The sequence below is a fragment of the Doryrhamphus excisus genome, linkage group LG15, assembly GCF_037039965.1.
Source record: "Doryrhamphus excisus strain RoL-2023G ecotype Guam linkage group LG15, RoL_Dexc_Guam_v1.1, whole genome shotgun sequence".
Classification (NCBI taxonomy): Eukaryota; Metazoa; Chordata; class Actinopteri; order Syngnathiformes; family Syngnathidae; genus Doryrhamphus; species Doryrhamphus excisus.
In genome coordinates this window covers 2,176,914-2,189,037 of record NC_136371.1, presented here as the reverse complement: position 1 = coordinate 2,189,037, position 12,124 = coordinate 2,176,914, and the positions used below count along the sequence as shown (strand labels likewise).

Here is a 12,124-nt window from a genome sequence, read left to right as displayed (position 1 = left end):
GGATGGCTCAAAACGCTCGGTTTCAAAAGGCGTGGTAAAACTGCCCCTTTGTGATGTCACAGAGAGACTTACTTCCTTATATGGTTCATAGTTAGGAAGCACCGTGACCAATCACAGCTGACAGGAAGCACAAATTAAAGGAAATACAGCTGGAAATAGGAGCAGATTCTCAATACAAAGGGTCGGAAAATTAGCATAACAGGTCCCCTTTAATATTTAATATAACGAGGCGTCAAGAAAATAGGTTTCATAACAGCTTTATTCTGGTCAAAAGGTGTGTTGTCTTAAATATGGCAGTAATAAATGCAAGTGCTTTTTATTGAAATTAATGTTTTTTAAATAAACATATACACCACAAGAGATTGGGAGTTAATTGTGAGAACTAAAACCCACATCAAGTATTTGTGTGGTTCTAACAGTAGCACACTACTTAATAAGTTCAAATGTAAGACTTTGGTTTAGAATAGTTTTACCTGGAAAAAAAAAGCACATACAGGCATGCTCTGACATTCGATCCCTTTGACTCATGTTTCACAGTCAATATCTCCTTTTTATTCACGCACATCAAATCCATTCCCGACATGTTTGCTGATATGCATAGAACATACGCATAGTTCTTCAAATCTGCACCTTTCCAAGTAGCAGCTGTAAACGGAGGTATAAACGTTAGTCGGAAATGACATGAGAGGTGATACGGATATGAAAGGCTTATTCCATATATCCCAGAAGCAGGCAAACGAGGATCAAGACATTCTTTAGTGTCGGCGGTGGAGGTAAAGCGTTAAAAGTTACGTAGCGTCATGTCGGGCTTCAAAAGGCAGTGCTCTGTATCATCCCGTAGGCCTCGTACAGTCGGGCCAGCAGCTCCTTCTTTTCTGGCTCGGGTAAGAAGCAAGACTCAGCGGAACAGATGTTCTGCAAAACAAGCACACATGAAGTCATCAATCACGGAGTTTACATGCGCACGTGAATCTAACACTGACGGCCAATAGAAACTTTGACACCATATTTTTCAACATTTTTTCTGAATTTTTAGGTCATGAATCATTTGACGCGTATTTCCCGTGCTGCACAACAAAACCGGTACGGTCGTATCATGCTAAGTGCTAATTTAACAGCGCTACAAACACAGTCTTTGTCACCCTTTAATGGCCGTATTTTTTAAAGTAGTAGTAAATGTAGCCAGTAAACTTAAGTTTACTTAAGTCAAAATACAGTCATTGATATTCAATAATTCACAATTCAATTCTATAGAGCATTAAAGCCAATTACACATAATTTCTCACGAGTTTTGTATACACCATTCATAATATGCCAGTCATAGCAGTTGCTATCAAACGTCAAAAATATTCATTCATTCATTCATTTTCTACCGCTTATCCTCACGAGGGTCGCGGGGGGTGCTGGAGCCTATCCCAGCTGTCTTCGGGCGAGAGGCGGGGTACACCCTGGACTGGTCGCCAGCCACGGCACATATAGACAAACAACCATACCTATGGACTAATCATACCTATGGACAATTTGGAGTCGCCAATTAACCTAGCATGTTTTTAGAATGTGGGAGGAACCCGGAGTACCCGGAGAACATGCAAACTCCACACAGAGATGGCCGATGGCCCCGCCTCTCGCCCAAAGACAGCTGGGATAGGCATTTGACCTCACCAGTCTCCTAAATTCCTCTTCAGTGAATCCCATGTGCTCCTTCGCGATGCTGTAGTCCAGGTTCAGGGTGGAGTTGAAGATCAATGGATCGTCAGTATTTAGGGAGTAGTTGGCTTTGTCCTTCCTGAACCTGCAGGTCACATCAACAAATGAGCACATACGCTGTATAAGGTTTCTTCAGTGTTTGCTATGTTATTTCAAATATGTAAAATATTTGACCAAAACAGTTTTTGTAATTTGGAAGTACAAGCCGTCGCTTGCCACTTTGGGTTTAGAACTTCACAGCTTTACTCTCAATTTTAGAAGATGTAGAAGATGTATGGATGTTTCATGGGTGACTACAGCTGTGCTTTATAACACAAGAAAACAAGTTAATATGAGCTAGCTAACAATGCCGTCATTGGGATACACCTACAGTATTTCGACTATGAAGCCCCCCCAAAACACCCACCTCCACCCGGGTAAAAAGCTTTGTCTGAGTTGTCACGGTTTTGGCAAGGATCATTGGGCGAAGCTGGACTATCCTAAAACCGATGGCTTTCCAACGTTACTCGGTTATATTGAAGAGTCGGAAGAACAAGCTGTAAGTAACAATTTATATACTGTGTTTTTGTGTAAGTAAGCTGTTGTTCGTGTAGCATTATACAGTGCGCATACAGGAGTGGGGTGCATTAAACGATATTGTCAACATTTTGGGAGCCAAAATGAACCACTGTTATAATATATTGATAATAATATTAATAAATAACATATCAAAATGTAATATTTTATTTAATACAGTATATTACCTTTCACTCTGTACAGTTGCAGAACTGGCGTTAGTGACATTTTCTCAAAAAAAAAAAAGCATACTGTCTGTGAAACACTTGCAGCATTTCATGAAATGCTGGCTTTTCAACAGGTGGTGTCAGCATTAAAAGTTCCAGCTTGTCTTTGTTTATTCACATCAGGGTTGTCCAGCTGTCCTTTGATATTCATCATTTTTAACAAAACGTTATATTTAAAAAGACAAAGACACTAAAAGTTGGATTCAATGACACTCCGAAAATAACAATGTCATTATAATTTATGTATGTGTTCTCACGAGACAGGTTCTCTCCAAAAGATAAATCATGTCACATTTTAATCTGGCTATTTAGAGTATTAGCAGGAAGTTACTTGTACTGACAAGTATGATGCAAAGTAATTGTGTTACTCCCAACACTGTCTCTGCTGCTTCTTTACTGTCGTATCAAATGAAAGAAAAGCTTACGTGATGACAGGATGCTTGGTGAAGTCTGCAGTGCAGGCACCTGTTAGTTTACTAGAGAATGGGCACACCTGAAAGCAGACAAGCAAAGGTAGGACAGTCCTCTTAGTCTCCACCAGAGGGCAGCGTATGACTACTATGTCATGTGTCATGAATGAGGGGGATGTTCCCGGATTTAGAAATGTTTATTTTGGACAAATCCTCACCTCAAAGTGCATATTTTGAGCCAAGAGTTGTTTGTAAAGTGCTTGGTCCTCCAGGGTCCTGTAACCATGGCCTACTCGTTCAGCCTTCAGGACATCTACAGCCTAAAATATCAAGACAGAGCCCATGAGAAGTGGCAAAATCTTCTTTAGGTACGTTATGTGTCAGCAATGTGGAGTGTAACCCAGATAGAACATCTATATTTTTATTATCCTTATTATTACTGAAACATGGCCAAATACTCTTATTATTATTAGTTGTAAGTGTGTCATATTGTCTCATATTATTGTCTTACCTCCCTCACCACAGAGGCAGGGCCCACCTCCCCTGCATGAACTGTACGGTGGATCCCACAACGTACGGCTTCCTGTCAACAAAAAACAGCAAAGAAAACTTCAGTAAAATCCACCCAGCGATGTGATGCGATTAATAATAATAATTGCAGCAGGAAACCGACAAAAAAACGACAACCAAACGATAATGGGTAGTACCTCCGAAAATTAAGAGGCAGGTGCGTGTAAAAAGAAAGTAAAGGCAGCAGAACAAACAAAGGACCAACGAAGGAAGTCGCTACAAAATAAGGGTATGTAAACAGGAACTAAAGCATTGAAAGAAAACTAAACTGTCACGCAAGCTAACGCCAACATCGTTTTTAAAGTCATTTTTAAAATTACATTTATATTTTAAATATATTACATGTTGACCTAACTTAAATAAATGTCAGTTAGTCTTTCTTGTATATAATTTGTTTAAATACTTGGTAAATTTGCGCAATAATACACAGGCTAGTGATCCATTAGGCAACGTAAACAAGTGCTAAGTGCGCCGTGGCCTCCAGATGGCGCCAAAACTCATATTAAAGCTATAGTTACGACTAGGAACTCTTAATGTAAAAGCTCATATTGATTCAAATGGCCAATTAATATTACTACAAATAACAAATAAGTCCAAATACATTTGTTACATATTTTTGCATTAAAATAAAATAAGTCTTCAGTTAGTCTTTCTTGTATATGATTTGTTTAAATACTTAGTAAATTTCCGCAATAATATACAGGCGAGTGGTCCATTAGGCAACGTAAACAAATGCTAAGTGCGCCGTGGCCACCAGATGACGCCAAAACTCAGGAACAAAAACCACTTCAATATAATTATATTAAAGCAATAGTTACGACTCAAAGGGTAGGGCTCTGATGTTTATTAATGACAGACAGGTTATTTACCTATTCTGGCTTGTGATTATTTTTATTACAATTTCATTATCACAGCGAGATAACATTATGCATATAATAAACCTCCACCTTTGCACCTCCTCAATGAATGATATAGTTCCCCTCAGCATATTTGACAGGCATGTTGTCTTCATGGTAACTGCAAATGTCTCCTAGTGCAACAAAGTCAACAAATGCCTGCACTGATCAGAGGATGGACCAAGTTGGAGTGAAAACATACTAAAAATAAGCTGACAGCCATGTTGAATGTAAATGTGCTGCTGACACGGTTGTATTGCCTACAATGAGGTAACGTTTACCAGAGATTCCTTACAGTAGTCCGCCCAGGAAAACATTTAGTGGATATTTCTTGAGACAGATGCTCACCTCATAGGCCTTCCGGTGTCCTGGATAGGACTCACAGTTGAGCGATTCATCCCCCGCCAGGTCGATGGCTACCACTCCTTCACGGCGAAACTTCTTACACAGCTCCACGACCTCTGCAGACCAGCCTGAATGCATGAAACACATACTACAGTATATCAGGTAGATCAGGACGCGTGGTCACTTAATGTGGACACACAAAGCAAAGCTTAATTCTAATGTTGTAGGTTAGATGTCTCACTGTGGAATGTAAAAGTAACTGTGACGCCATTCGTTTGTTCTTGGTGGGGTTTGAGTGCGACTGATGCACAAACTACACCCGACATTCATTCATTCATTTTCTACAGCTTATCCTCACGAAGGTCGTGGTGGGTGCTGGAGCCTATCCCAGCTGTTTTTTTGGGACGAGAGGTTATGTTATGTATTTCCTCCTGAGCTGAGCAATATTGTAAGTATCGTCATTTTGAGTTAGCGCTAATCTAATCAGCGTCGTCCAGTGCGGGCGAGAGCCTTATCTGTCAAGGCGTTTTAGGCAGATAGAAGCATAAGAAGTTCATTACTTGGCATGTGGCGCATGCAGCATAGAATGGACCTGGCTTTGACATTGAAGGCCCTCTCCCCCTCGCCGAGGCCCTCGTTGACGAGTTGCACCACCTCATCCGGACTCACATCGCCTCTGAATTAAAAAGCAATAGTAAAAAAAAAATGAATTGATACATTAAAATAATTCATAAAGTCAACTGTGCAATAACGAGGTTGAAGTTAGGACATACTCTGCCTGGTTCCACGGGATGGGCGTCACTTTAGTGTTGGCGAGAAGATGTGGACTATATCTGACCTCCACGTAAATCACCCCTTCCTTGGCTTTGTCCTCCACAAACTCATAAGCTATCCTCTTTATGGCATCTCGGTCTCCACTAGAAAAAAAAAAAAGAGCAGAGTAATAAAAGACTTTGCCCTTCAGTGCTGATAAACCTTATCTCATTGACTCAAACAAAACCATCTGCTACTGCTTTCGTAATGTAATGAGCCACTTAAGGTGTTCATCATGTGATTACACTGATCTTTGTTTGTTTTATTTTATTATCAAATCTAATGGATCCCAAAGGGAAGGGATCTATTAGTGATATAACTCTATATCAAGAACAAGACTGAACCATTTCAGGTGACTTGATGTATACTAGGGGTGTGTGTTGGCAAGAATCTACTACGCTAACGATAAGATATATCACGATACTGTTAACAAGGCGATATTTTTTTAAATTTTCCTTGTAGTTAAAGATTATTTCCTGGAAAAAACTGAATTACACCAGCAATATGCACTTACTAAACACATTTGTATTCAATTAGAATACTAAAAACTTCAAGTGTAGCATTTGGATAAATAAAGCTTTAACATACAGCTTTAAATTTACACAAAAAAAATGTAAACAAATAAATTAAATGATGTCTGAAGATCCTGGTCAAATGTTCACATTCTATATTAGCTGTGAAAAATGCAGAGTATCCAGTCCCTGACTTATCCACCATCAGATGAGTATTTTTGTGGAACAAAGTAACTAAGATCAGTAAAAAGTCCTTTTAGGATGCTTGAAATAAGCATTACTTAACTAAAAAGTGATATCAATTTGAAAAAGAAAATACCTGCAATATCGCGGTACTACTTTTGTAGTATACAAAAGGACCTTGGCATTGCTTGCTAGCGGCAGGTCCTCATGGTGTCTCGCTAAGTGGACTCACTCATTAATTCATTCATGCTTTTCCTCATGAGGGTCGCGGGGGTGCTGGAGCCTATCCCAGCTGTCTTCGGACAAGAGACGGGGTACACCCTGGACTGGTGGCCAGCCAGCCAATCACAGGGCACATATAGACAAACAACCATTCACACTCACATTCATACCTATGGACAATTTGGAGTCGCTAATTAACCTAGCATGTTTTTGGAATGTGGGAGGTACCGTTTTGAACTTCATGATTTTACGCTTTAGAACATTCTAAGGATTAACTCATTGGGAGTGACCAGGATGGATAGGATCAGGAAGGAGTACATCAGAGGGACATTACATGTTAGAGGCCTTGGAGATAAAGTCAGAGAGGCCAGACTGAGATGAACATGCAAACGCCACACAGAGATGGCCGAGGGTGGAATCGAACCCTGGCCTCCTAGCTGTAAGGTCTGCGCGCTAACCACTCGACCACCGTGCCGCCGCTAAGTAGACTCGTAGTTTGTAAAATGTGCCGTGTTTCCCGAATAAAGTATTTGGGAAACAAAAATGGATAAAGTATTCGGGAAACACGACACATTTTACAAACGACATGGGTTTAGTCAATTTCTGCACACCCTACTTTGTGTAGAAATCTAAAATGTGTCCACACTTCAACTTGTAGCCCTGTTATTCCGCCATGTTGAACTGTGTTTATGTGTGAGGACGTTTCAGAAATACCATATACAGTCTATGATAAATGCCTAAAAATATCCATATCATACTTTGTAATATGGATACAGTATCATGAAACAAAGTATCGCAATATATCGCCCAAACGATATTTTCTTCCACCCCTAATGTACACAGTCAATTGTTTATCTGCGAGGAGACACATAGCATATGTTTACACTCATTGGTGTCACGTCACATGATGGGGAGCAAAACAAGCTTCCAGCATTTCCACTGCATTCTCTCAACGAGGCTCCAAATGCTCACAGAAGCTCACGCAGCATTTCCACATGTGCGATACCCAGCTAGCACGTTCCCTATATAATCACAACCGCGCACAAGAGTCCATTGAAACAGGGCAACGTCCCGTTGTTGTGATATTTCACTGCTCAGAACCGAGATGGAGCGATCCCATAGGGGGAAGTCTTTGGTTGCCATGGTGATTGAATGAATTAGCTTACTGCGGGCCGTGGCTTGTACTGTTTATCATTTGAACTCAACCCCCCTGAAGCACATACACGACAACAATGTACCCACTCGGAGAATGCTGTGGAAATCTTCATTGTTTCTGCTCCCGTCTTCCATGACCATTTCTGTGTTGGTGGCCAATTTTCCCGGATAAATCCACCCACCTCATATAGGTGCGGCATATCAAGATGATGTTTAGACAGCAGGATTATTGCCCTGGGGTGTGCCTTAGCCCGACCACAAAGAAATGCCACTCCAAAGTATGCATGCAGTCTGAAATCATGAAATCAACACACGTAGGATGTAACCACTTACGCAACCACGTGCATGTACTCTGCAAACTTTCCCAGGAACTCCGTCAGCGTTGCCGGCTTTTGGATTATAATAATCTGCCTCAGCTCCTCCACCGTGTTGACTGGCAGGTTGATTCCACGTCTCCTGGAGCGACAAGCAGACAGTATCGATTTAGGGTGTTGCATTCAGGTCCATTGGTCATTTTGCCTTATGGTTAGATGATGGCATCCATTTAGCCATGTGATTACAAAACACAACATGAACAAAACCGTTACAATGTTCTTCTTCTTTTTCTTTTGGATTTTCCCTTCAGGGGTCACCACAGCGACATCCATAAACTTCCTCTTTGGTCATCCTGTACGCCTCCTACCTGGCAGCTCTAAACGCAGCATCCTTCTACCAATATAATGGTACCCATTATGTCATTGGATGGTCATATGGCATTTTTAAAAAAAAAACAACCTTAAACTGTATTATGGAAAGCAGGAAGTGAACAAATGTAACAGTTACTGATTGTAAAAGTACCAGATGGAGGGGTAGGATTTAATAAGCTTTGTTTCTTCCTACTCCTTTTGGACATGTGGAACTGGGAACTGATTATGTGATGCATTCAATTGTAATCTGATGCATGTTCAAATGAAATAAAACCATTACCATTACCATTACCATTACCATTACCATTACCAATATATTCCCTATCTCTCCTCTGGACATGTCCCAACCATCTCAGTCTGGCCTCAGTCTGACTTTATCTCCAAGGCCTCTAACATGTAATGTCCCTCTGATGTACTCCTTCCTGATCCTATCCATCCTGGTCACTCCCAATGAGTTAACCCCTAGAATGTTTTAAAGCAAATAAAAACATTACGTTACAAAAGCTCAAGTCTCCACCAATCAGGACTGGAAATAAGAGCACAATAATTGTACTACATTTAGAGCCTGATGTTTTTGAACGCTCACCGTTCAATATCTACCAATCACAGACCAACAGACAGCAACTAAACGCAAAGCTACTTTTATTTTTTGTTTTTTATTTTTATTTTTTATTTTATGTGGCAGCAGGGTTTCTCAGCCAAGTCATTTGAGCTAATAGGGTTTTTTTGTGTTTTTTATATTTTTTTCATGACACAATATTGCACATCACAAAACAGGCAGAGGAAGTCAAAGCTCAAGTGGGGCTGTTTCTTTCTTTTTCTTTCTGTATTTTTTAAAGATATTTATATTTTTCTATATTTACATCTATAAACGCAGTGCTATACTGCACTCGTTTTTGTAGATATTACAGCACATTCTTAAACATAAACACTTGAACTGGGATTTGTTATATAATAGAGTCAACTTATTTACCTAGCGACATCAAGAATAGTTTCCACCCGGATGGCCCCGTCGAGATGAACATGGAGCTCAACCTGTGGACGAGAAATATTGGAATATAATAGATAAATGGAAAAACAAACATAAATTAACGGTAATATATTGTATATTCAGGTACACAATCCAGTCAGTATCTTGATGGCTGACACACAGTACACGTGGAAGGAACAAGCGGCGAAAAGGTTAGGAGTCTAAGGGAGGGCAGGCGTTCTTCGTCTGTGGTGAGAGCTGTGATTTATCGCCACAGGTGTCTAAGTTCACACACACACACACACTTTGGCCACTTTATTGGGTACACCTGCACAAGCTACAAGAGATGTATCAAAAACATATCCGTTTACATTAATAATAATGTATTCGTTTAACGTTATTATTGCTACGTGCAATAAATTCATGCATGTTGGATGTTCTGCACTAATATTCAAAGTCCTCCCTGCCTCTCACGACCCCCCCTGACAGTTCACAGAGGGGGTCCGCCCCACCATTTGAGAAGCACTTGACTGAAGCCAAATAGAAATGTAACAAAAAACTGTACGGCGGTGAAAGCTATGATCCCATAATGCAACAGGATGACAGCATGAACGGTGACCCAAAGACTGCATCAGTTCCACGCCAGCTAATTCATATTTCATGAGTTCAACTCCAGCAGGTTTGTCATTTTACACTTATCCACTCTCATATTCAGGCAACTGAGCATGCGCAGTTTCCACACTCCAAAGGGCACATGTAAAATGAAATTTTAAACAAGGAAATAGAAGATATAACAATTTCAGTTTGTCACAGTCACGATCAAATTTAACTACTACGAATAATACAAATTTAAATTTAAATATTCTGTCACAAATAGTGCTGCTCCGAGAGAAGAAAAGTACAACATTTAGTGTTTTCTTCGTTGTAATAACAATGAAACAGAACAAAGAGCATATAATTTGTTCTTCCGAAACATTAAAAACGATTAGTTTTGTGTGTAAAAGGCGAAAAAGAAAAAAAAGCGAGTCTTTATGGAAGCGCTTGGCGCTTAAACGTCATCACGGACTGACTTGACGTACCTTGGGCTTGTTGAACACGTCCTGCCGGCCACGGAGCTGTGACATGCTGGCGGACTGTGACGCGGACCGGTGGAGGAGTGGAGCGAGGCGCAATGCAGCGCGACTTGCTACTATAAGCATTCGGATGAGGCCAGACACGCCTCTATGAATACGGGACCGCAACGCACTGGTACACAATACTGGTACACAATACTGGTACACAATACTAGTACACAATACTAGTACACAATACTACACTAAAAAGAATGGGCATGTACAGCCCGGTGCCCCTCTGGTCTGTGAAAGGATTAACTGCAGTGGCTTTGTGACGTCATGTGATGAGTCTAATTATCTTAAACCAGGCTCCTATGACATGAGGCAATTGCAGCCATCTTGGGGGAGGGGGCACCTAAGGGCAGGGAGGTGGTGAAGCTGGCATTTTAGACCAGGGGTCTCAAACTCAATTTACTTGGGCGGGGGGCACTGGAGCTAGGGTCTGGGGGGCGAGGCTGGGCCGCATCAGGTTTAAAAAAACGCAATTATTAAAAACAGAAAAATGAATAAACTTTGCTTTTGTTCCGATTTTCTACAATAAAAGCTCTGATAAAACATTCCACTGTTCTCAAATATCTTACTTTTTATTTTTCTACACAAAATAAGATGAAAAATAAATAAACAAATCAAGAATAAAGAAAATCATTCATTCATTCATTCATTTTCTACCGCTTTTTCCTCACGAGGGTCGCGGGGGTGCTGGAGCCTATCCCAGCTGTCTTCGGGCGAGAGGCGGGGTACACCCTGGACTGGTGGCCAGCCAATCACAGGGCACATATAGACAAACAACCATTCACACTCACACCTATGGACAATTTGGAGTGGCCAATTAACCTAGCATGTTTTTGGAATGTGGGAGGAAACCGGAGTACCCGGAGAAAACCCACGCATGCACGGGGAGAACATGCAAACTCCACACAGAGATGGCCCGAGGGTGGAATTGAACCCTGGTCTCCTAGCTGTGAGGTCTGCGCACTAACCACTAGACCGTTATAAATAAATATAATAATAATAATAAAACACCAAATAATAAAAACTTAAGAAAGCACATATAGTTGGTGGGTAGACAAATGATTTTTTTCAGATTAAAATGAACAAAGCATTATTAGAGCCCTGTAGACATGACAAAACACGTGACATTTTAAAACATACACCACTCCTATACCGTTCACAGCTAGCAGAGTGGGCGTGCCTGGGGCCGGGCTGTGGGTGGAATACATTAAAACAAACCGTTTTTTGTGGGAACCACGGAATCCAAAGAAATACAGCTGAATAGGTGCAGATACTGGAAGAACTATAAAGCTTTGCGTGCTGGTTATTGTGTGTAGCTGCTCCATAGAAGTCCATAACTCAATACAAAGGACTGAAAAATATGCATAATAGATCGCCTTTAACGGTGAAAATGTGGAAGTAGCCAGTGATCACGTCTTTAATATTTAATATACGATCAAGTCTTTAATATTTTGTAGAACCTGTTGGAAATTTGTTCTGGGTTTTTTTTCCCCCCCAAGTGCTCTGTCCATTTTTTGGGTGTTAAAAATGCAGAAAATTGCCCTATTGCCCTAAAGAATCCTTTAAAAATTCCTTCATTTTATATTTTCATACTTTCATTTCTTTCATTCCACCCAACTCCCCTCCTCCTGCCCTGTCATCGAATTTGGTTTGCTCTTCTGCTTCCTCCTCCAACGGCTTCATGTGTCATCATCAACTTTGAAAAACCCTTGTGTTCCTTTCTTTTGCATTTCATTGCCAAATTACCAA

General features: G+C 40.7%; 1 protein-coding gene across 1 annotated transcript; it reads right to left on the bottom strand.

Moving 5' to 3' along the window:
• Positions 1-226: 226 nt before the first annotated feature.
• On the bottom strand, positions 227-10,609 carry ada (adenosine deaminase). The gene is made up of 11 exons (XM_058052676.2): positions 10,331-10,609; positions 9,255-9,316; positions 7,929-8,051; positions 5,484-5,627; positions 5,271-5,386; positions 4,714-4,838; positions 3,411-3,482; positions 3,118-3,219; positions 2,915-2,982; positions 1,663-1,792; positions 227-915 (listed from the first exon to the last, which is right to left on the bottom strand). The coding sequence occupies exons 1-11, from the start codon at positions 10,448-10,450 to the stop codon at positions 811-813; spliced, it is 1,167 nt and encodes a 388-aa protein (XP_057908659.2). The 5' UTR covers positions 10,451-10,609; the 3' UTR covers positions 227-810.
• Between the last annotated feature and the right edge of the window lie 1,515 nt (positions 10,610-12,124).